Source organism: Buteo buteo, chromosome 12, assembly GCF_964188355.1.
Source record: "Buteo buteo chromosome 12, bButBut1.hap1.1, whole genome shotgun sequence".
Classification (NCBI taxonomy): Eukaryota; Metazoa; Chordata; class Aves; order Accipitriformes; family Accipitridae; genus Buteo; species Buteo buteo.
This window is the reverse complement of record NC_134182.1, coordinates 1493147-1518576: the sequence shown is the minus strand read 5'-3', so window position 1 is coordinate 1518576 and position 25430 is coordinate 1493147. Positions and strand designations below refer to the sequence as shown.

The following is a 25430-nucleotide window of genomic DNA, read 5'->3' as shown; positions in this document are numbered from 1 at the left end:
AAAGGGCATCACTGCAAATGCCAAGGCAAATAAACCCAATCTATTCCCAAAGCATATTTTTGCTGAGGTTAAACAATGCAGTTTCATTCAGGTTAATGTAAGACATTCAATCTCTGGCTGACCACAGCTTATATTCAAGCTTAGTATAGGGGCATCTACCATTCCTTCAGGCTTCACTCTTCACGCATCGGCAGATTATTGCTTACACTGGACTAAAGCTCTTATATTTGGGAGGATTTGGGTAACTGCTCCCTTAAAACAGCAATAAAGTCTGGGCCCATGTTCAGTCATACACAGACCAGCACTTAAAAATGGACAGGGCCCTGACCTAAGCTATGAACACTTTCTTTCCACAAAACCCCCTTTTCTTCTGACAGTTGTTGCCTTTCTGCAGCAATATTGCAACACCTATTAGCAGTGACACCCCCACTTTCAGCCTTTATAACAACCATTCAGTCAAGAAAAGCCAGTGAAGGGCCCCAGGCCAAAGTCCAGGGATCTTAAGACAGATATATCTATTAACAGCAGAGCCGAGGTCTCTGCTCCAAGCGATCCCAAAGCAAACCTTTGCAGGCTGGGCAAGCCTCAACTTCTGCTTCAGAAACATCACTTGTGGTGAGCAGGTGGCCCAGCAGCAGCTCAAATTCAGCATCCAGTGCTGGAGAGCCAGCTGTGCTACATCTTGTCTTTGGGGACAGCTGTCTCTTAGCTGGAAAAAAAAAAAAAAAAAAAAGAAGTGCTCAAAAGAGACCTCCAGATGGGCCATGAATGGATGTAGCGTGGTGCTACATTCATCCATCACACAAGCCACCATTGACAGCCTGATACCAAAGACAAGAAAAAGAAAGCCAAGTATGGCGGCTCGAGTTGTCCACAAAGCGGGAAAGCCAAGCCTCAGCTAAGTTTGTAAGAGGGCAAGAGGAGCCAGGAGGAGCTGCTCTCTGAATCTCAAAGGGGTTAGCAATGGTCTCAATCCCTCTTCCACTTCAGCCATGTGTTTCACACCATGCCAAGGGCTTACAGCCAGGCTATCAGCTCCAGCCAGCCTGGGCCCAGAATACGCCAGACAGATCCATGTTTGTTCCTTCAGCCAGCCCGACAGCCTGGTGCTCAGTAACAGATGTCATCAGCCTATCCACATGCCACAGCAGGGGTGAGAAGGCAGCACAAAATTACCTTAATTCTGTCCGGCGATTCATACAGGCGGTAAACACACGACAGAGCGGTCTCCCACGTGTGACCCTTCAAGCCCCTGGCATAAAGGGCTTCATCTCCATCTCCTCCCCAAGTCAATTCCCTATTTGTCAAAGAAACAAAAGATAAAGCCAGGTGAACCTGGCGTCATGCAGTCTGACAAACCCAACATGCTCTTGCTGCTCTCTCAAGGAAAATGCAGCAAGATTGTTCAGACCTCTCTATCCAAACAGGATACATAAAACTGTTGCCAGCATTTACTGCAACACAGATGAGCTGATTGCAGCCAATACAGTGGGGAAAGGAGACAAGCGCCTTCTGAGAAAGACACATTAGCCTTATGTTTACAGCCGCAAAGTGTTTACTGTAAGATCACAGTAAGAAAGGCACCCTGGAATGGCAGCATCCATCATCCCCCCAGGTAGATAACAGAATTATCATGAGCACCAAAGAAAGGAGCAGAGCTAAAGTCAACCGAGGACTTTGTACCACTCCAGAGCACTTGGCTCGGGAAGGATTTGGGCAATTAAAGTCTTGCATCAGGAAGACACTGCTAGCACTGAAATAAGGAACTGCAGCTAAGTACCATTTAATCACGAGACATACAGCAGTCAAAAAGCCACCATCTCTGCCCTCTGCATCTTTGCTAGAATTTACAGCAAGGTTAACTGTTCACCAGTTCGCTTCAGGGAGTTCATACCCTTGCAGAGCTTGCTGAGGGTCTGACATCTACTCCAGGCTACAAAGGCAATTAAATAAAAATAAATATTTCTGGTAAAGATTTAGGGCATAAGGAGAGAAGGACAACTTGTTCCTGGCAGCCCCAGATGCTGGAGAGAAAGGAACAATCTCAGCAGTGACATTAAGAGCTTCTGGCACAACCAAAGCTGGTGCTTCAGAGATATGGGTTCCCGCAGGAGTGAACCCGTACCTCCAGCAAACAAGCTGAAGGAGTGGCTTCCTTCAGCTTCAGATCTCTCTCCACTATGCTGGAAGCACTGGGCTTGGTGTGTGACATACTTTCGTGGCTCATGTATGTATAAGGATACTTAGCCTCCTCTAACAAGAGTTCCCTAACAGTCTGCCACATGGAGGGACTGGCTGCACACTGAGACGACCTCCATGCACACAGCGCTACCCCAACCAAGCTAGCCCGAGTTTCATCAGAGCTTCACAGTGCCTAGGGATCCTCACACCGAGATCTGCATTTGCTCAAAAGCTTTGCTATGCAAATATTTCCTCTCACACTCCCACTTTTTAAATTGCATAGGAAACAAACTGCCTGCCACCAAAATATAAAGCATTGCTGACTGACAGACTTTCCACTTTGCATTCTCTTCACATCAGCAGCTCCACATTAAAGACCTGGAAGGCCTTTCTGTACCAGTTGTACCCAATTTCACAACTTAACTGACTTCCAGGACCCACTGACAGCTGGGGGAGTCATGCATACAGCTGTACAGAGCCAAGACAAGTTTTAACTGGCAGCAGTCAGATAAGGAGACATTACTTCTGCTGGCTGGGAGGAAAAAAAAAAAAAAAAAGTATGTAACTACAATCACTTACTGCTAAATTTTTCACTCCCTACCTCAAACAAAGCAGCAAAAATGAGCTGCCCCATGTGCTTACTCTTTTACAGCACTGTTTTCCAAGCAAGCTAGATGAGAAGGTCCAAGTGTCAGCATCGTCAGATCTCTGCTGTGATCACTGAGCAGATGGACCCAGAAGCTTAGGAGGTCATTATCTCACGTGGAAAGGTTACTGCCACAAAGCAGACTCAGATTTAAAGGAATCAGATTTAAGTCAAGGCTTTGCAATCACTTTCATCAGCTGTTTGCACTGAGATACCAACCTTTGCGTAAAAGTGTCAGGGGCTATCTTCCAGCATCTCTGCTCCAGGAGAAGTTGGCTCCAGAAAAGGGACAGAGCAGTTAGCTGTGGAGTAGCATTTTAAAGGGCTTCAGCAAAATCTTCTTGATAGCTGTGCCCTGCAGAAGCATCTGTTCCACCAACAAGGCAAAACAAAACATATCTTTAAAATGCACAGCAGTGTACTCCAGCTCAGTTCCTTTTCCTCAGGCTGTTTTACTGCAGGGCTCTATGTTAAAGCAAAGATTTCCCCAAGCCCTGCAGGAGACAGGGCACTGTTCTCTCAGTCTGTCCCATAAGAAGCTTGGGTAAGACACAGAAAGCACCCTCAGGCTCTTCTGGGAGTTGTGCAGAGAGGGTTTCCTCCCTTCATAGGGAACCACAGCCCCTTTCTCCTGCCACCAAAACACAATCTTGCCCTGACAAGATCTTTGGGTACTGCTGTAAATGCTCCTGCTTCTTCCAGTGGGGAGATGTGGCCACACTAGAGAAGAGCCAGAGCTGCAAAGGTGTCATGTTCCTGCACTGATACCATCAACAGAGAAGACCGCTTTTTTTTTTTTTTTCCCAAGCCTGACTTGTTCCACCTTTCCCTGTTGCTCAAGGCAGATGTGTCACCATCCATCTGAAACCGTAACATGCCATTGACTCACACTTCTGTGGAAGTGGAACGAGCCTGTAGAAGCAGTCTTCACAGGAGCACCAAGAGGAATTTATGCCAGTTTGTTCATTCCATAGGCATTTTAATGCTGCTGCGTTACTCTGGGAGGACTGCATTTGAGCAACTGTCAGATTAAATGCACCTGAGCTTCTATGAAAATACTGTTCTTAAGTACCCCTTATGCTGAGTAATTAAAGAGCTGTGTGTCAGTGAACCTGTTTCATCTGGGTTCTACAGCAGACCACCCCACTTCTGCATACAAAGGTTGGACTATCAGGATCCAGCACTGCACCAGGAATGGGATTCAACACCATCTGAGCTCAGGAAGGGCACTCCTTTCAGCCTCTGCAGACTTTGGGTATCCTTGGACTGGAGATACGCACACCCTGCATTCAGATCCATGTCATAAGATCTTTAAACCACAAAATGGCACCTCTGCCTGGTGCTGCAGTTCCACCCTGGGCCCCCACCAATGTTGCAGCCATCATGACAGTAATTGGCCTCCTTTCAATTTTAGCAGCCATGAAGGCATCAGCAGTTTTGGGCCAGACATCTCTCTCACCTGGAAGAGTCAAGTATACTGACTTTCTCCTAGACCTTGGTGCCTCACATGCCACCACTCCACTCTTATAAGGCCAAGCACAGTGCTGAAAAACCTTGCAGTCAAGTTTCAGGTCACTATCAAAACACAGGAGATAGCCAGATCACCTCCTTCTGAGGAAAAGACTGACCCATATTTATGTCTATAAAGCTCCAGCTAAAATGAAATGTTAAGGTTCTTATGACAAATGAAATACCAATGGCCTGGTTAAGCAGCCTGTCACCATGCAAAGTTTGTTGCTTAGAATGATATTAAATTGTGTCACCTACCACAGTTTGCATCTGGTGCTTTACAGACTTCGGTGGTTTGGGTTTTTTTTTTTTGTTTGGGGTTTGGTTTTTTTGGGGGGGGGGGGGGGCGTTGTTGGGTTTTTTTGTTTGGTTGGTTTTTTTAAGGGAACTGCTGACTGACTGGACCTGTACCCAGTGAACTCTCTATTTGTAGAGGCTGGACAGATGGGCTTTATTCATTCTGAGAAATTAAATTGAGAAGAACTGAACACTCTGTCCAAAGGCTTAACCTTTAGACAAACTCATTTAGACTGACAGCTATTCAGCTACTTTCCAACAAAGCACAGACAAGAACAATGAAAAATTTCTATTGGCCAGGGCAGACGCAACAACAGGCAGGGCAAGACATCAGAAACTATAAAGATTTTTATGGGCACAAATTTCTGCTTGTCTCTGAACTCCACTCCCAGAATTCACCTCCTGCCCTCAGTGCAGAGCCTGCCTTCTGTCTGCCTGCAGTTATTTCTAATGCAGCTGTAGCTAGAGGCCCACTCTTCACAGCTGAAGAGGTCTGGCCAGCAAAGAACCCACACCACCAGCCAGAAAAAGAAGTAGCAACTGAACTCCCATCAGACACCAAGGCCAACAAAGAACTCAAGTGCCCAAGGCATTAGCTCAGCTTCCTCCATGCTACAGCACTAACCTTCACTACTGACTTTCCGGATTTTAGAGGCAAATTGCTCCCCATAGGAAGACTCTTGAACAGACAGCTCCAATATCCTCATGGTGTCCAGCCTCCCTTCCTGACCATGGCACTTGGCAGAACAATCCTCTCTGCTACCACAGGATTAAGAGAAAAGCTCAGAAGGCAACAGCCCCAGTGAATAAGGGCATTAATTGTCTTCAGGTTAGGGGCAGCTGCTTCTGGGCTTCAGTTCTGCCATGACTAATCATTTCTAGACTTCTTGCACCTGCCCCTGAGATACTTATGCCTGGCCACTGTCTGACAGTTTGGACTAGACCACTAAAAAGTCACACCAGACAAAGCCACACTCTGTTAGATCCCTCTCGTATTTGGCATTCTCTTTTCCCCTTCCCCAAGAAAAGCCAGTTATTCACATGACCTCTGGGTCTGCTGTACTTGCTACAGAGGTTAGCGAGAACTAAAAAAGACTCAAGAACTTTTTGGTGGGACCACAGGATCATCAGTGTACTAAGTTAGTCTCCAACAGCAGCCAGGAAGGAGTGAGAGGGTGGAAGAGTAGAAAAAGGATCAGAACCAAAAAACTCCCAAGAGACAACTCTTCCTACATCTTACCCCTCTTGAGCATCAGCAGCACTACAACTTACTTCCTTTCGCCATCACGTTTGGCATGCCAAAACAGCAGATGTCTACTTCACTACAAAAGATAGCACAAGTTACTCAGTTAGATACTTTGGCAAATAAATCACTAGAGGTAACAATGCAACAACAGGCAAAACTGTGCTTGCCCCAAGGCTACCAAAGCACCAGCACAAAACAAGCCCCAAAACAGACTTGCTTTTGCAACCCCAATTTAAGATCCCATCAAGTTCAACTTTCATATCTCACCAGAATGGGACAAATAGCTGCAGGGGCTGGCAGAGCAATGCTAACCAGCTGCTGTTTAAACAGCCGGCCCTGCGTTGCGTTTTGCCAGAAAGAGATATTACAAGTGTGTCCCGTTTTCAGCCCTTCTTCAGAGTTCCCACAGCAACAAGTCTGTCCGCCCCCACACAGGTCACATCTCTCCAGCCTTTCAAACTTATATCACAGCATCACTCCATCTCTGTCCACAAACTGTTAAGATGGGGCTCAGCTGAACCACAGGTCAGAGCCTGCAGCAACTGATCTACTAGGCTTCTTTTGCCTCTTACTGGGCTCCCTCCCAAATCCAGTAACCACCAGGTCAAGCAAAAGGGCTTGCAGCTTCCCGTTCAGGAATAAGTCAGCCTGATCCAGCAACCATCAGCTACTTGCCACAGGACTGCTGCAGCCTGGTAGTAACACAGAACAAGGTGACTCATTTCCATATCCCTCCATTAATAAAAGACAAGCGCAGAAGGCCAGTGAAAGCAGATGACATTTTTAACATCATCTTCCCCTTCTCTGGTGCTTTTCATTACATATTAAGCAAATCTTGATTATTTCCTTTTCAAAGGTGAGGAAATTGAGCAATAGCATAAGTTTATGTTTGACTATCACCCAGTGGCAGAAAGAGAGCAAAGCAGCAAAGTCTTCAACCCCAAAGCATGAATCAATCCACTAAATCACACACCTGCTGAAGTAACCCCTTTAGTTCTTCAAGAGGCAAAACCTTTTATTTAAAATGTAACAGCACAGCCTTGCCTTTGTAGTGGTGGACAGTAAAGCATTCTCTGGATTTACCAAGCAGAGTATCCGTAAACAAAGGAAGCAAACCATTTCCTCTGGAGGTGCCAGAAAGCACCCATGAGCTACTACCACTTTCCAAGATTTTTCTGTCAAAGCCTTCCTCATCCACTATTACTAGATTTTATAGGGGCCTTTTCAGTCCACTTCTGTCTACAGACACCAAACTTCCCCAAGATCAGTTCTCCATAAAAAGCATGAAGAGGATTCCTGAAGCTGGCCCTCTTCCCTCCCACATCTCTCAGGAATGGCCACCTACATAATGAACAGGAGACTTACAGGACCTGGTAAACATGGAGGAAATACTGCAAGTGACCCTTTTTAAACCCGCTGGAACTAGTCTTTAATAACATAGAAAATGCAACTTTCATTCATCATCTGACTACAACGCTATAAAGAAACACAGAAGTCCATACATAATGATCAAATTTGATTCTGCATGTTGATTAACAGTTAATTGTAGTGTCTGATGTTGATTACACAGCCTGGAATTGAAGAAACCCAAATGGGATAACTACATTTCTAGGCATGTTCTGGATGTTGCTGCCTCTACCACAGCACCATGGTATGACATTAGAACATGCAATGTAATCACTCCTAATCAGGAGGTTCTAAAACAGAAATAAACACATGCAAGACATCCTTTTCAATCCAAATCATATACAATTAAATTTCATACATTACAAATCCTTCCAGTGTAAGAAGACATACAGTTGCATTAAAGGTGACAAATGATGTCTGTTTAAGACAACTCCAAGCAGGGCTGGGTCTGGAAAAGCAATGGGTTTTCTTTAAGGAGCACATAACCATATGAAGATGCCCCACCATACTCCTCAGATATTAATAATTATGCGTGCCAACTCCAAAGCAAGAGCAGTTAAACCAAGGAAGAGGACAGGTACAGCAAGCTGTACGTTTTCCTATGGCAACAGAACAGTGCTACTGCACATTAACAGACTGTCTTTCACATTTTGTCCTTGGTCACACACTGCCTCAAGCACATGCTTCCATCGTACCTCTGGAGTATTACAGGACAGTGGCACTTTATCATGGATGGACAGTTAAACATGCTGAAGATTAAGTCTGCAAATAAATGGAGACCGGAAGGAGCCCAGGTAAAGATATCCATTGTGCTCATGTGCCTCGCTAACATAAGCTACTGTCACTCCATTGGGATCATGAAAGCTTCTTCTGTAGGATCCCGTCTCACTAAGTTCAACAACAAGGCTATATTTTGGCACAAACTTTGTCACAGTTTCCTGGCTCAGCAGCTAGAAGAAAGAAAAGAAAAAAAGAAAATTAACAACAAAAGATTTTGTTCTCCACAGTTAGATCTCAGACACTTATACAGTCAAAGACCATTCCACACTCCTTGGAAGAAGCAGCTAAGGACATAAGCACACATTTTGAGTAAACACTATTACACAGGCTTAACACATTAACATCTGAAAAGCGAACTTTAAAACAAAAAAACAACAAAAAACAAAGCAAACCAGCAGAAGCATACTCTACTCCAGCACTAGGCTGAAAGGATGTCAATGCAGGAGACATCATCTTGTTCTGGTACAGCTGATGCCAAGCAGCAGACATCATGCTCTGCTCCCCGTAGCATCAGTTTGTTAAGGCTCCTGCACTGCACCAGGAGAGACAACAGGTTTTACAGGGACAGCACAGTTTGTTTAGCCGGAATGGCACTTCCATCCTGAACACTGCTTGTTGATTTTTTTTTTATTTTTTTTTTTGAGAACAGAAGTATTTTCAAAGTCTCTGTATTGTTTAAAAAGCACCATGCCGTTTCTTTAGCATCAGGTATCCCTTACAAAATACATCATTCTTGCTCATCCTCATCTTAAAGGGGGGTGTGACGTAACAACAGGCATATTGAGTCAGAACAAAGTGTCACCTAGCAGCATACATAACATACACACTGTCTCCTAGGATGCCTAGGGTAGTCATTAGAACAGGCCAGACTTCCCAAATGCTCTCCGGACACCTGGCAATAAGTAGTTTAGGCACTTCAGGTACAAAGGTGAAGTCTTCACATATCCAAATGTAGATCCTGTGTTGCTGCATGGCTAGGGCAGAGATAGTCTCTTTTTCTTTCCTGAGATCAAGATGGAAGGCAACTTAAGAGATGTGTACCTGCTGCTCAGAGAAGCAAATGTTAGTTCTACTACCTATGAATATATAAGGACTGTTCTACCTGGGGACAACCACAACAATTTTAACCACAGCACTAAAAAAAATTTTTTAAATCTTCCTGCAAAGAGGAAGAAACAGGACAAACAAATATTTATCACTTCCATTCCTATACTAAAGGTGATTTTTTGAAAACTCTTTTTAGCTTTTTTTTTTTTTTTTTTACCTACCTTAAATATCATCCTTTTAATCCATGGTTTTTCAGACAAGAAATCCAACAAAGAAAATCCAGGATTGGGCCGGACAGCTGACATAGCCACCCAATATCCTCCAGAGCTGCTTAACCTGATATTATCTGGAAGACCAGGCATATTCTCAACAAACATATCTGCTCCACCTTTCATCAGCCCAGACACATAATACCTGAAAGTTATAGACAGTAGGATTAGGACACCTTAACTTAAGCAGTCTAAGTAATAAATAAAAGCCGCCAAAATAATTCATTTAAAAAAATAAAAAGAAGTTGGTTTTTTTCCTTATTTTGGTACACGGAAATACAGCATTCCTCTCCCCAGAAAAAGTCAGCTTACTCCACTATGCTCAAGGAGCCCATGATGGAAAGATTATGCAGTCCAGATGTTTAAAGAAAAAATTAAGTATTGAGGAAGGCCACCTTCTTTGCCATTGGTAACTAGGCATAAATAGAGTGTAGGGTTTCTTTTGTCATTCGACTCATTTATTTAAACAATCTCTAAGCAGAGAGTAATAATTTCAGCAAAGTCATACTCACCTCCTGATTCTAGCCATGGTTGTCTCCTGCACCAGGACAAAGTCTTCCGCAGGAGAGAGCTGGACACCATTGGGAAACCTCAGTCCCACCATTAAGACTTTCACTTCTTTTGTTACTGTGTCGTATTCAAGCAGGCTAAAAAGAAAGCATTATATACTGTTTTGAGAGAAGACAAATATTTATTCACTTTGGTTTCCTTCTCCAGGCATTCTATCTTCTCTCACATGCACTTCATCTAAGTTAAGAAGGCAGAATAGCCAGGAAGCATTTGCTTATGAACACAGGAGAAATACTAAGCCACTTGAGATTGGCAGCATTCATGAAGGATTTAGGCTGAATGTAATGCTAACTCCTTCACTTTTAAAATAGATGTTCCACGTAAGTCCTCTTGAAGGAAAAGAGGAATCTCATTTATTTTGCTGCAGGTCTCATTAGCAACATCCATACATTCTCTCACCCTCTCCTGGGCATTGCAGTGTTTGCACAGGTGGTTTATAAAGAGAAAAAACTTGAAGACCAAGAAAGTGGTGAAGTTCATTCCTACAGCTGATCTTACAATAAGTTAAATTCTTTGGGGAAGGGATACTTGCCGCCCATCATCTGTGCCTTCCATAATCAAGAATAAGTAGTCTCGTCTTTGCCATTTGCTACTGGAGTCAGTGAAGTAGATTTTCCTCCCATCCTGGGTCACTGTAAGATCATTCACAAATGACAACTTCTGACCTTCAATTAGCGTTTTGGTTGACACAAGCACTTTTGTTTCACCTGATTACAAAAAGAAAGGGGCGGGGGGGGGAAAGACACACAAGACAAGCTTTTGTATGTCCTGCCTTGGAAATGAGTTAAATACTAACATGAAATTAGCAGGCACTTTGCAGGGAACAACTCAACACTGAACACGAATGACCAGGAGAAAATACTTTTCAGAAAAACTGACACAGTAGATGATATTCCCTATTGATGAGTGCCAGACTTTTCACATCTCTGAAGCTCATATGAAACCAAGAGCAAACTCAGGGGCCAACCTTGTAGAAGGATCCAGGCAACCCAATCACTACTCCCTCTTTCCCCATAAATCTGTAAGAACAAGGAGTAGTACTTTCTAAACATTAAAACATCAGCAGGTTCACTAAACTGCTCTGCCATATACTACCAGACAAATTAAGGTCAAGTCTCTAAAAATTAACCAAAATCTATTGAAGTCATCTTTGGGCACAGGGCTTGGCTTGGTTGGTTTTTCTGTGACTGAGCTAATATGGCAGCTGTCTGCCATCAAAAGGCAAGACCTTGATCATACCTTCCCAGAGCCACACAGTCTGAGCCCTTCGGTTACATCTCACCTAGCATTTGGCTAGCCTCCTCCTCACCACCTGAAGCTAATCTGGAGATGTAAACTGTCAGAAAATCGACCCTACATGAAAGCAACTATTGCTTTCTGACAGCACAGCTTCTAGAACTGAGATCTGGCTCAGGGACATACAAAGGGCACAATGCAACAGTGCCTTCATCAGCAGGAACAAGCCATTTGATCTTCAGCTGCACCAAAATACATCTTCCTTCACTTTCTCTAGATTGGGGTTACAGAGAAGTCAAGAGCTCTTCGCTACCACACAGTGAGGTCAAGGCAGAAACAAAAGTACAGCGAACATGACAAAAAGTTTGTGTAACAGCATTTTTTTTTCTTCTCCTTATGAAAGCTAAAACAGCTACACAGAGCTTTATTCATGGATCCTGAGGTACCAATTTTGACAACCAAAAGCACATGTCACCAGAAGATAAGCCACTGGTAACGCTGATCCAGACAGAGAGATATAGAGAGGAAGTGATTGCTACAAGAAAATAAATATCAAGTTCTGATATGGCATATTTCACCAGACAGCTCCAAACCACTTTACAAAGAAGGCAGGCATTGTTTTGCCTGCAATGTCTGGCAAAACTGCAAATGAAGCCCAGATTTGTCAGAGAACTTCTGAGCAGAAAAGTCATACCTGTACCAGGATTAACTTCATAGAGTCCATAATAAGCATCTGCCACAAAAAGGGTGTTATTTGGCCCCACTCTGATGCCAAGTGGTCTTCCACACGTTGGCTCATCTTCACGGGTTCCTTAGGAAACAATTTTAAAATGGTTTTCCAAATAGATATAAATACAAGGCATTCAGGCTACCTACATAGGTCAAACTGTATCTTAAGAAAACTCTACGGCCAGCACCACACACATTCATTAAAGAAATGATTCTTACTTTCCTAGGTGTGAGTGAAACAGATATCCCCAAGTTTTCACCAGTCTAGGGATAATCATATAATTTGCCAGGCTAGTAGCTAGCTAATAGCTGCCCCAAGTAGGGCTGAACATCAGAAAATTGCATTTAAATAAATGCTTCTTCTCAAAAAGAATCAGTTTTACTGCAGGTTTCCTTTACTTTTCTTTTTAAAATCAAAAATAAAAATACACACATCTTAGAACTTTCTTTTTCTGGAAAGGTCCAACACCGTCATGAAACTGCCAGTTTCTCAAGACACAGACACTGAAGACTTCTATGTGAGGACGAAGGGTAATACTGCACATCTGAAGAGTTTGTCTATTTGAGTCCTGAAAAACTAAGAACTTGAGCGCATCTGTAGTTTGAAAGATTAGCAAGAGAAACTTCTGGAGAAGGTAGTCAGCTACAGCCTTTTCACTTCCCTCCCCAACTCAAGGAGGGCAAGACAGAAGTCTAGGCTCCCCACTACCTCTTTGGCCCCAAAGAAATAGGGCAGCATAATCTTCCCACCTCTCCCAAGCTTTACAAGTCCAATGGAAATAAGTAGCGGAAAGGTGATTCTTCATATCCATCCCAACCCACATGCACACCTAAGCAGCAGCTGGAAGGCCAGCTTCCTCTCAGCTGGAAGCAGACTTTGTTGGCTGTCAGCACCAAGACCATCTTATTAGTTAGGCAACCAAGAGAGCGCTTCCAAATCAGTCCAGAGTCTAATCACATGAACATCCATGTAAAATTACATAGCTAAAATGATGAACGTGTCAATGTGAGCTACATAAAGACAAAAACAGTTCCTGCCCATAATTTCTGTCTAACTGGCAACCAGCACAGGGCTGCAGAACCTCATGTAAGCTTCTACATTGCTACCTCAAACAAAACCACCCACAGTCCCAACAAAATAACAGCCAGGCTTCTCAGACTGCCAGGCAGTACTGAGATGGCCAACATTAACCACAGAACTATAGGAACGGTTCTGTTAATAAACAGGCCACTACCAGTTTTTTTCACTCAGTTCCAGAAACCTCATTAAATGAAGCAAATAAGTGGTTCAGAAAGAGGTGTGGAATTCAACAAGAAATAACTGCAATTTAACAGTGAGAAAACAGAAATATCATGACCAATGGAAGATCTCTGCTAAAGCAGGTACAGCCATCACAACCCCCCACTGTACTTACAAACAGAGGAAGGCAAATCAGTACAACAAAATGCAAGGCAAAATTCTGTAGATGGGGAAGGTGATATTTATTTTTTGAAATTCTCGAAATAAGTTGATCTTTCCCACTCACACATTATCTCAGAGTTCATTCACTCACACTTGTTTAGGAGTCCTCAGTTTCTATGGGTGGCCCTTCACCTCAGAATCTTGCTGACTTCAGCTTCCATAAATATTAGGCCAGGTTGCTGCCCATTTTTTTCTTGTTTAGGATACGTGCTTTTTCTAGATGGACTAACAGGAAAAGGAATGTTATTTGTGATGCACTTCAACCTTGTCTTCCTCCTGGTGTTAAGATGCAGGATCTTCTACCAACAAGCCATCCATGCTGCAGCCTTACAAGAGTGCAGGCCTTGTAGTCATGACCTAGAAAACCCGCATTCCTAAATTTTACTGCTGGGAACAGTGTCCTTTGTTATCAAGAGCACCCATTCCCATTCTTTTGGCCCTTTGCTCTGCTGTTCCTTCCAGCGCTTATATACATATTTCCACTCACACCTCATTCATACAAATATATTAATATTTCTGTTATAAATCTCTACAAAGGAAGATATGCACTTGCATGAGCAATCCAGAGAGAATATCAGTTTAATCAACACAAGCACCGACCCAGACATTTTCAGGTACACTATGTTCAGAGCTGTCACTCACCACAAGGACCATGGCCAATTCTGGCTATTGTTTGTATTTCGCCATCTTCAATTTTGATAATCTTCCCATCAGCTGTCCCAGTAAATAGCACATCTGCAAAAACAACTGGTGTGATTAGCTTGATCACAAAACTGTAGTGGCAAACATCCTTCTACGAGTATGAAGTAGAATACATGTTTAAGATATAGTGAAGTAATAGTCATCTTCAGTCATAGGAAAAGAATAAAGAGGGAAGGGGAAAGATGAAGGTAAATAAGAGCATTTGGTTAGATTTCTTCCAACTCAAAAAGAAGAGGAAGGATTTAAACCTTACGAGTTGCAAATACAGGATATGAAGCTTTTCATCCCTAAGCGGTCCAAATCCTTGGTTAAAGGTGGATGTAACAATTTAATGGCTAGTCATTGGATTGATCCCTCTGGGCAAATTTCTACATCATCATAAAATGCAATCAGGCACTGCACCCATCTTACCACTCTTCAACAACAGACTGACTAGATAAAACTTCTCATTCTGATACAGTCCACATAGGCTGCTGGACACCTGCCAATGCTCATATTGTACCAGTTCTGGAGAAGAATTACAAAAACCATAGCAAATGAACAACCACCCAAATCAAAAGCATTGCCAAATTACATGTGATAGCATAAGACAGATTCACTAAATACAAACAACACACAAACTTTTTCATATCACCAAATTAAGGGAAAGACCATTAGATTAGTAGAGCCCATGGCTTGGACTTTTCCATCTCCAATTTAATTTAAGTTTGCTAATTACACTTTTAAAAGGGAATAAAAAGATTTCAGCATTTATTCATACAAAACTTCATTCTTAGGGTGATTATTTCACCCATAGGTCAGTTGTCCCTTGCAGGAAGGTTTCCTTAAAGAGTTTCCAATGAGATCGACAAAACCAGGTAACAGAAAAGAATCAGTGGCTTCAGGTAATCACTTTAGCACATTGTTAACAGAGATAGGTAGAAAAAGCATACTCTGAGGAAGGAATTTAGAGTAGTTTGTTGCTGGGTAAAATGATTTTTAAAATATTTTACTAACTTATTAGAATATATAGCAGAAGGAAAATTATGGCTACTGAGTACCTCTTGTACTGAAGTATGTTTCAGTAAGGGCCTTGCTTGCAACTCCCACACCCTCTCCTTTTCATATTAAAACAGTCAAGGACTCATGTCAAGGTAGTTTCTAGCCTTACCCCCCTTTAGGAGGCACAAGGAATAACTACCCCTGCACAAAGCCGGTTTCCTATTAAGTGGGTGTCATGCCACTACAAGTCTAGCCACCTCATTACTCAGAGGTGGCATGGGTTTGTGATTTCAGAACACATATGCCATAAGATAAGTATAGGATGACACCTGTAACACATGCAACAGCACTAAAATATAAATATGCTATTCACCAACTTGAGATTTTTTTTCTGTCATATAAGCAAAAGTTAACACCACAAGACTCAGCTCCCTCAGAGGCAATAAGCATTAAAAGAGTAGGTAGTACCCTGTAAATATTAATTCCCAGTTAAGAGCTAGCCAAACAAAAAATGGGACCACTTCCTCCAAACATAAGTAGCCCCTGACTACACTGCTGATGGTTCAGTCCTGGAAGACAGAGATTGTTAATCTGGCAACAAGATTTATTTTATACTGGGGAACAAGGAGAAAAGCAGTATATAGCAGCCAGGTTTTGCTGCATAACACAATTATTTTTGTAAAAACCTGCATACTCAAAGGTAACAAACTCTGTAAGATATTAAAAGCTATATTGCTGAACAAACCCTTATCAACAGAGCAACATTTAAAGACCCTTCTTTAAAAGCTTATTTTGTCAGTGCTTACCGCCAATATTGACAATGGACTCTGGTCCGACCAGCTGATTTTCCCATAACCGCTCAGCTTTTCGTAAATTGATATTGGGCTCTAGCACACCCGTCAGGAGGGGAGGTTCCTTTAAACTACAAAACAGAACACAGACCTCATGATCCTTTGCACAAACCTGCAAACACTCTTAAGCAACATACTGGATCATTTTCTTCCTAGCTTGCCAACTCCTGCAAACCTGACCTATGCTTTCTTTTTTGAAATATGCTGTATGTAAAACACAGCTGACAAGCTGAAAAATTGACTCTTGTTCATCAAGGATCATAATTTTCTGGTTCTGCTGATCAGAAAAGCTGCAGTTATGTGTTCCTAAGATGAAGTTGTATAGATTACCAGATACAAGTCCAACAACACATTCCCAGTTCATCTATCTTACACAAAGGCAAAGGATTTCTGCGTTGCCACAACGCAAAAGAGTAACTGCTTTCTTACTCAGCTGAATGAGTTTGTACCAGAATATTTTTCCTAAGTAGATATATGCAAATTCCTAAGGACAAAGGTTTTCAAATTTAAAAGCCTGGCATTTTACAATACACCAAAGTCTGACACTGTATAGCATTGTCATCACAGAAAAAAAAGAAAAATTTAAATTACTAATTAGCATACAACTCAGGAAAAAAGTGTTCCAGTAGTTTGAGCATTAGGATACACATGCTTTCGTACCATATTGAAACATATATTCTCCTTTGTGACTTAATGCATTCCCACAGTGAAAGACCAACTCGAAGAACTAAGTTGCACATAAACTTAAAGGGTATTGAACTGAAATCTCAAAATGACAAAATGAGGCCCAATTTTGGAAGCCCTTATTCACATAAATAGCCAAATGGAGTACCAACCAACTACAGAGATATGGAGAAGGGAAGTACTAAGATGCCTACACAGCTTCAACTTAATGAAGCACTGTGCTTCAAACCCAGCCTTAACAGTGCTGATAAACTCAAATACACTTCAGTCTCTTCGGTTCTTAAAAACACACACATAAGCCGCCTCAGTCTCCATGAATTAAGGATTTCAAGTTATTACTAAAAGCTGCATATATGCCCAGGCTGGTAAGGTCAGTAGGTGATCATTCACAAGAGGATGCTAAAGCTCCCTAGGCCAAGTTTTGAAAGAACTTTTCAATTTTTTTTTATTTTTTTTTTTTTAAATAACTCCTTATATGACCATAAGCAAATGCCTTCCACCTGTAGAATCTTAAAAAGACAAGGTTTGACTCCAAAACTTGCCCAGGTTCACAGGATCCGAGACCTATTTGTCACCATTTACATTGCAACTCTACTGCTCATATGGGGAAAATCGTTACAATTTCTAGAGCTTCAGTGACTGGGGGGAAAAAAGTCAACTGAAACTGTGAACTATAAAAGCCATGACAATTGAGGAAAGCAGGTTCACAACACAAATAATTCAGGAGAGAAAAATACATACTTTTATCTGTCTGGTTACAGACAGCAAACTTTACTTTAAGTATATATTATTGCAGTGGCAAAGGCAACTGAATTACTATCTCCAGTCCACAGAAGATTTACAGCAGAGTTGTCTTCACAATGCTAACACAAATTCATTTTCCATCCCTTCTTCCAAGCATTAGAAAGTTTCAAATGAGGATAACAGGTTTCAGATAAGGAATTCAATTGCTGGGAACTCTGGACAGTCATGTTTGCAAGCAGAAAATCCTCCCTGGGATCAATATTATCCAAAGACAAGCTCATAGAGAAAGAACTTGAAATAAATCAAGAGTTGCAGGAATGTCACATGGAGTTTCACAGATCACATCTGCTTTCTTCTCCCCCCTCTTTCTTTTTCCTCATTATTTCTAGTGGCTTACAGGAATAACATCATTATTGGCAAATGAGATTTCTATGTGTTCTTTCACTCAAGGGATTGATTCAGACAGCATCTACTTCCTCGAGCTTTTTCAGAAAATTTCACAAACATCACACAGAGTCATCCTATCTATTGTACAGACCGGAACCACTTCTGGCAGTGAAGCTAATTAAGAATGTACAGCAATATAAGCCAGTGATTTGGGCAAGAAGAATAGTTCTCCCGGTCTTGTAAACAGGGACTTAAAGTAAGAAATGGAAGCATACAGAATACTGTTACCCTGGACCAGAATTAGACCAGGACTATATAATAGCAAAAGCATTACAGACATACCCTATCAGCTTTCAGAATTACTGCTCAGTTGCAATGTGTTTCAGGGAATTGGATTTTGTTAAACCCAACTGTCCCGGTTTCAGCTGGGATAGAGATAATTTTCTTTCTAGAAGCTGCCATAGTGCTATGGTTTGGGTTCAGTACCAGAAGAATGTTGATAACACACTGATGTTTTCAGTTGTTGCTAAAGGAGTATTTATACCGAGTCAAGGATTTTTCAGCTTCTCGTGCCCAGCCAGCAAGAAGGTTGGAGGGGCACAAGAAGTTGGGAGGGGACACAGCCAGGACTGCTGACCCCAACTGGCCCAAAGGGTATTCTGTACCATGTGACATCATCTCCAGTATATAAACTGGGGGGAATTGGCCCAGGGGGATCGCTGCTCGGGAACTAACTGGGCATCGGTCAGCAAGTGGTGAGCAATTGCATTGTGCATCACTTGTTTTGTATATTCCAATTCTTTTATTATCATTATTGTCATTTTATTATTGTTATTATTATTATTAGTTTCTTCCTTTCTGTTGTATTAAACTGTTCTTGTCTCAACCCATGAGTTTTACTTTTTTTTGCCCGATTATCTCCACTATCCCACTGGGTTGGGGGGAGTGAGTGAGCGGCTGTGTGGTGCTTAGTTACTGGCTGGGGTTAAACCATGACACCAACCACAGTAGAAAGCATTTCATTATGATTTGCAACGAGGCAGCTTACGTCTAATAGCCTACCAGCAAGACTTATAAGTACTACCCTACCACATTAACAGTTTCTTTCAACTCTAAGAGATATTTACAGTGTTGTTCCTTTTCATTAAGGAATTACCGAGTTGATCATAAATTTTTAGCAGACTGAGCATTTTCACTTACTTCAAAATGCCAGGAGCACTAAACAACCTGACTCCACCCTATGCTAGCAGTCAAAGCATTTCACACACAACTTCTCCCAACACAGGTCACATCTCCTCATGTAGCTGATTCACTATTACACTACACAGTTGACACAGACCTCGATTCAGATGTTTATCAATTCAGACAGGGCAGAAATCACCTAGCTGCGTTGCTTTATGAGCTCTGCATTTAAATATAACATCACCATATGGTTCTGCTGGTACAAAGCACCGAATCAACCCACAGAGGTTATCCATTTCAATTTCCATCCTCAGATAAACAGTCTCTCATTGACAGAACTATAATAGCAGGGCTACAGCTAGGTCCTTAGTGAAAACGCAGTTCTTGTCTCACAGAAGGAAGAACGTAAGAAATCACAAGCTCCACTGACAGCTTGGACAGCAGAAAATCATTTTCTAGATTAATGATCAAAGAAAGTAATTCAGCTCCTTCAATGATCAGTAGTGACACACAACTGCACAAGATGGCTCAGAAACAGACCGGGTATGCAGAGGAAGCCATGACAATGGATAATACTGCAATCAGTCCCCAATTTCTTAATCCAGTTAGAACCACTTTACGTGGCTGACTCTTCTTTGCTGAAGAAAAAAACAAAACCAAACCAAGAGAGCACATAGGAGAAGTTACACTTCAATAACATTTATTTCGAAACAAAGCAACAATTTACCTTATAGGCTGAGGGTCTATAGGACAATCCAGTAGAACAGTCACTCCAAGCAGGGGCACAGTTAGAGATGCAGCCAAAGTCAAGAAGGTAACACGGAACACCTTGCTGCTGTAAGTACTGCGAAAACCAGACAAGAAATAGGATTAACATGCTAAGCTGTTTTAAGATACAATAGTCTTTAAAAATCCTTTAACAGCCTATCTTCTTCACAAAAGGAACCAGAAATACTTTTGCCCAACCACCATCCTGAATGACCTTTAAGGTCCATTTTGAACTTGTTAGGATAAAAGAAAGGGATATTTATCCAGTCTCAGCATACTGGCATCATGTGAGGCAGAGTATTATCATGTACAGGTTTCACACATGCTACAAGTTACAGCTGACTATATAAAAAAGAAAACAAAACAAAAAAACAAAAACACCAAGAAATGGGGGAGAAGTGCTGTTGTTTGGTTGGTTGGTTTTTTGGTTTCTTTTTTTTTTTTTTCACTCTGATCTTCAGTTTTGGCAGTGGTTCCCATCCCAGCACAAATTTTGGATTAAAAGTTCAACTAAAACAACAAACGTTAGAGGAAGTTAAATGAATGCTTGCTTAACTTAGTGAACATTGGTTTGAAACTCAGGCCCCAGCACACAAAAGAAATTAAATATCTGCTATTTATCCATCAAAACGCACCAAAAAAAAAAAAAGTAAAAACTGTTCTTCCACAGGAGAAAAACAGGTTTTGTTCTCAACAAGTTTAGAGGCATCAATCAGGCACTTACAAAGGAAAGCACAGAGCCACACTCAACAAATCCTAGCCTGGAACTAGAAAAGCAGCTCCCACAATTTTAGCTACTCTGAACCATTCATTGGCACAGCCAGCCAGTCTCCTTGTAGTATCAGTTAAATAAAGGCAAACAGTGCCTGATGGTTCTGCATTAATCCTTGGACCACTTCCACTGTTTCGTCCTTCATTAGCCATTCATCGAGACAGTAGGAAATATGAACTACTGCCCAGAGCACAAATTTCACAACTGGGGAGCTAACAACATGCGCTTGCAGTACTGATATCGGCATCAAGGTAACCTTTGGGATTATCTGCTGGAACAGCAAGGACAGAACTAGGATTTCGTCACTGCTTGCAAGCACAATGTACAGAAGTTGCAATATTCATAATCCATCATAGCTCTTTCTTGACAGCACAACTGCTGCCAGCAGACGTAGGCGTTAGGATGGAGGCCTGCCCCAAGTTCCCCAGCTCTGCACAGTACCCAACGGGCCATCACAAGCCACCGCACAGATCACCAGGCTATGCCGAGGTGACTGCTACAAGGGTGCTGACAGCCTGCCATGACAAGGGTGCTGCTGCTGCTAGCCCAAAGCCACAGACAGTTCAGCCTGCTCCAAGAAGTGTTTTTAGCACTGCTGCTGTTGGTCACCAAACTTTCCCCAGCTCCCCCAAGGCACTCACCACCTCAGCCTACTTACTTTCCACCAGCACGCCCAAGTATTCCTGCTCTCAGATATATTAAAAAATAAATATTATTTCTCACGCTCAAGAGCAGAGCATTCCCATTGTGGACTTCAGCAGTGTTACAGCACTAAGCCTGTCTCCATCTGAGCTGGACCAGGCTGCGAAACTGCTCCAAAGAAGCTCTCTCATCTGCACTAACTTCTTCATACTTCCCAAGAGTCAGACTGCCCTAAAATTGATTAGAAGAATTCAGCGCTTCTTGCTCTACCAGTAGATGTCTTGAGGAAGCAACAAACTCCCAGTCTGTTTCCCCTTGGATTTGGGATCGAGAGCAGGTGGTAGAGATACGAGGCGATGCCCAAGTTTACACAAAGACTTCAGCTGTCAGCCTTGTCTTTCCACTGTCCTTCAAAAGATGAAGGCTCAATACTATAAGATTAAAAGTACTGTCAGCAGACACCTCAGCATCTTTGTGACAGCTGAGAACAGCTCACACAGAAGAAAGGGGATAAAGATGAATGGGAACTCATCTGCCAAAGCCAACTTAATTAAAGCTCCTGAAAGCATGATTTAAGTAAAGGTCATATTTCTGATCCTCATCCAAACTTGCAAGGAACTGACAATAAAGGAAAAAGGCAGGAAGAATGAGGTGACAAACAAACTCACACTTGAAGCTGGCAAACTGCAAGACCTATTTTAGATGCTGCTGAAACCACAAGAATTTAAATAAATCCCCAAAACTTTAAAAAAAAAATTAAAATTAAAAAGTCAGCTACTCTGAATCCTTATAAAAGCAAACAAACAAAACATACCTGATATAGAATACTAACAACTGTAAGTTACTGACTGGTCACTGGAAAGAATCGCAGAAGTAATGGTTCACCAAGACTGATAAGCAAAACAGAAATCCTGAGTTAACTGTGTCTCTGATAACTAACCCTACACAACTTACCAGGACTCCAGCTATAACAGCAGCAATTTAGTTGTCACTAAGAACTAAAAAGAGAAGCCATTGCACCAGCTCTTGAAGACAGTAGGATGGCAAGACAATACTATGGGTCACCATAGTCAGGGGTCCAGGCTGCCTCATCCTCTTGGCAGAGGAACTAGTGGGGGGCTGGAGGAGAAAACAAATGTCATCAACAGTTTCTGCCACAGCTCCCAGCCGGAAAAAGGGCAGCCTCCAGAATTTCCTCCACTGGTTTCATGCAGGACGACTCATGAGAACAGGACCTGTGGATACTCTGGATCATTGCTGGAGCCCTAGAAATTCAACTGATTTGAGCAAAGCTACCAAGGGAGGCTGAAGTCAGGAAGAGCAGTCTCTCAAGCTGAGAGATGCTGATGCTCTCCTTCAAAAAACAGGGGTTACGCATACAAGCCACCATACAGAGTCTTTCATTCTGATGACGCTGAAGGGCAGAGATAAGAATCTGCAAGGTACTCAAATCAGAAGAGACATAATAGATGGTGAACCAAAGCATTACAAGTCATCAACCACTCTATTCAGTGGAAGGCAAACACCACCACTTTCTTATTGCAGCTACTGCCTTCAGTTACAGTGAAGCTAAATTTTTATAAAATTCCTAAACAGAAAATTGTAAATGGAATCTTCTTTAACTTAGCCACAAACAAATAGACTGTTTATGTGGTTATTCTATCTCAGACACATATAGACTAGTCTTTAAACTGCAGATTACTCTTTCAGCTATTGTCAAATACAAACAGCCTAACCACAGTTATATAGGAGTTAATCACACCCACAATAAATCTGTGCATGCCACAATGGGATAATTGTTCTTTCTTGATTAGCAGAAGATAAACTGTACTTAAAACAGACCCACTGAAAAAAAAAAACCCAGCCACAAATTAAACTATTTTTTTGTGGTTAAAAACTCTTCCTGCAGCTCAGCAGAAGCAGGTGTGCAGGCCCTGCCCCAAACCCTTCCCCGCAGAAGCACTAGGGAGGGAAGGCAGCCACTGCCGAACCGGGGTGCAGGGAGGTCGGAGGGGGACCCACGGGTGCCCCAGCATCCACCCGCACCCCCAGCCAAGAGAGGGGAATGGAGGCCTCGCTCCCCACGCCCGTAGCGGCCTGCTCAGCCCCTTCCACCCCCCTCTCGCCCAGGACAACCTCTCCCAGGGCACTCTGACCCGGCCCAGGGCCTCCCTCACCCGGGTCAGGCCGGGTCGGTCGAGCCTCCTCCCAGCACACCTCCCAGCCGGATTTCTCTCAGGTCGGGCCTAATCCCCTCCCCTACAGCCCCAGGTCAAGCAGGACCCCCAACCCCCCCGCTACGAACCCTCAGGTTCGCCAAGAGCCGGGCTTCTTCCCTCAGGTCAAGCCGAATACCCCCGCGGCCCAGCGCGGGCCCTCAGCCCCCCGCCCGGCCTTCCTCTCCCCTCAGACCAGGCCTAGCCCCGCAGCCGACGGTCACGGCTAGGCCTCTCTTCCCTCCCCGTCTAAGGGGACCGCTCCGGGGCCCCACCTGCCCTCTTTAGCCTCCTGCGCCGGGCTATCCTCGGTGATGACCTGCGGGCGGAACGGCCGGCGCTGCCGCAGGCCCTCCGCCTCATTCATCCTGCCGCCGCTCTCCGGCGCTCCCGGTCCCGCCCTCTCCACACATCCCCATGGCTCCGCCCCCCGATAGCCCCGCCCCTACTGACCCTAGGCCACGCCCCCGCTCTCCCCTCAGGCGGGCGCCGCCGCCCCAACGGGCGCTCCCGGCCCCGCCCTCTTTAAGTATTCCCCATGGAACCGCCCCCCTGTGGCTCCGCCCCCACCGGCCCCAGGCCACGCCCCCGCTCTCCCCTCAGGCGGGAGCCGCCCCGCGGCGGGCGAGAGGTGAAGGGCGACCCGGTCCTTCGGCCACCGCTGGGTTTATCTTCCCATCCCCGCCGCCACGGGGATCTCGGCGAGATCCACCGCTGTCTTGTGGGCGGTTTGGGGGGGTCCCGTGGGCAGGGCCGGTGCTGCTGTCGTCCCTTCCCTGGGCGCGGCTTGGGCACGGAGAGCCCGAGCTCCAGGGCCCGCAAGATGGCGCCAGGAAACCGCGAGGGAGGGGGAGGTTGGGAAATGGTCTCCGGTGGGACGGGAGAGCGGAGGGCCGGCGGGGACCTCTGGGGGGCGGAAAGCAAATCCCTCGCTGGCTCCCGGAGCCGGTTACGGGGGTGTGAGCTGGCGGAGCAGCCGGACGCCCCTTGATGTCTTTTACGTCCCCCTCAACAACTTGTGTTCCCACGGGGTGACTTAACCCAGATGCGAGGGGTGACACCCGTCTTTTTCAGCTCCCAGAACATCAGCTTTGCTCCTCTCTTGGTCTTTTGGGTAACACAACGTGCTGAGATTTTTCTGGCTTCTTTCCCTTGCTCAGGAGCAGCAGTGTTACAGGAAGGACCCTGGGTGCCAGCAGCAAGATCAGACCCACCACTTCGTTAACGTTTAGCAAGTGCAGCTGAACAGGGGAGGGCTGGAACAGGAGACCGCCCCAACTGCGTGCTGCCAAGGAACGGGAAAAGCTGTTTGGCATCACGCCTAGTAGCAAAATGTGGGTTTTCCACAGAAAGGGGCTGCAGCCAGGAAAGGGGGGCGCGGGGTGGCTTTTCTCTCTGTTCAGGTTGAACTCGGGCAACAGGCCCAGCAGCTGCAACAGAGCTTAGCAGCACTGTTCCCTGAAGGCACCCGCTCTCCTAAACAACCATCTCGCCCGAGGACCTTGTGAGTAACGTTCCATAACCTCTCCTCCCAACTCCTGGGGGTGCAGAAGGCTGAGGCACAGAGGAATAAAACGGCATCCCCAAGGTCCAACTGGTAGAAAAAAAAAAATTTGAGTCTTCTGCATGCGAGGTGCAGGATGAGCACTAAAACGCACTGGGTTTCCCCTCTCCCAGCTTCAACAGACCAAAAAGCCAAAGTAAGCTTTGTCACTGCAGACACAGGGAGTGCAGGCAGATACACACCAGCTACAGAGGAAATAGAAGCAAGAGTGAAAAAGCTGCTGTGGCAGATCATTCATTACCAATGTTTGTAGGCTGGTAATCTTGCATAGCTGTGATCATTTCCACCCCAAAAGATAGTTACGTCCCCAAATCCTTCTGGGACAAAGCAGGGCTAGGCTCACTGCCATGAAAAACATGCTGCACTTCTAGTCTCAGGCAGAAGACAATTTCTGGTCCAGAATTGTCTTGTTTTCAAGCTCAGAAAGAATCGCCTGTTCCAGCTTAGTTTAAAAACAGAAACTTGCTGCCGAAATCAGTTTCTGTGGCTTTAACTGGCCACAGAAACAGCCCCTGAATATAATTGTGTTAGGCTGGAAAACAGTCTTCATTTTACGAA

The 25430-nt window shown here is 44.0% G+C and overlaps 1 protein-coding gene and 1 long non-coding RNA gene across 3 annotated transcripts; both read right to left on the bottom strand.

The window, feature by feature from the left end:
• Positions 1 to 14: 14 nt before the first annotated feature.
• LOC142037540 (uncharacterized) lies at positions 15 to 3446 on the bottom strand. Its single transcript, XR_012652399.1, has 3 exons — positions 3047 to 3446; positions 1177 to 1297; positions 15 to 709 (listed from the first exon to the last, which is right to left on the bottom strand). It is a non-coding gene; the product is annotated as an uncharacterized LOC142037540 (long non-coding RNA).
• Positions 3447 to 7291: 3845 nt separating this feature from the next.
• On the bottom strand, positions 7292 to 23737 carry APMAP (adipocyte plasma membrane associated protein). Of its 2 annotated transcripts, none has more exons than XM_075042396.1 (9): positions 23584 to 23737; positions 19638 to 19754; positions 15869 to 15984; positions 14022 to 14114; positions 11883 to 11999; positions 10485 to 10659; positions 9895 to 10029; positions 9335 to 9527; positions 7292 to 8236 (listed from the first exon to the last, which is right to left on the bottom strand). In XM_075042396.1, the coding sequence occupies exons 1-9, from the start codon at positions 23673 to 23675 to the stop codon at positions 8027 to 8029; spliced, it is 1248 nt and encodes a 415-aa protein (XP_074898497.1). In that variant the 5' UTR covers positions 23676 to 23737; the 3' UTR covers positions 7292 to 8026. The 2 variants fall into 2 exon arrangements, with proteins under 2 accessions (XP_074898497.1, XP_074898498.1); XM_075042397.1 differs by having other exon boundaries at positions 8008 to 9069.
• Positions 23738 to 25430: the final 1693 nt, after the last annotated feature.

Coding starts and splice junctions, on each gene's coding strand:
- APMAP (XM_075042396.1), bottom strand. CDS start 23,675: ATGAATGAGGCGGAGGGCCTGCGGCAGCGCCGGCCGTTCCGCCCGCAG. Junction 19,755..23,583: donor CAGGAGGCTAAAGAGGGCAG/GTGGGGCCCCGG, acceptor TGGTTTTCGCAG/TACTTACAGCAGCAAGGTGT. Junction 9,528..9,894: donor ACCATGGCTAGAATCAGGAG/GTGAGTATGACT, acceptor TATAACTTTCAG/GTATTATGTGTCTGGGCTGA.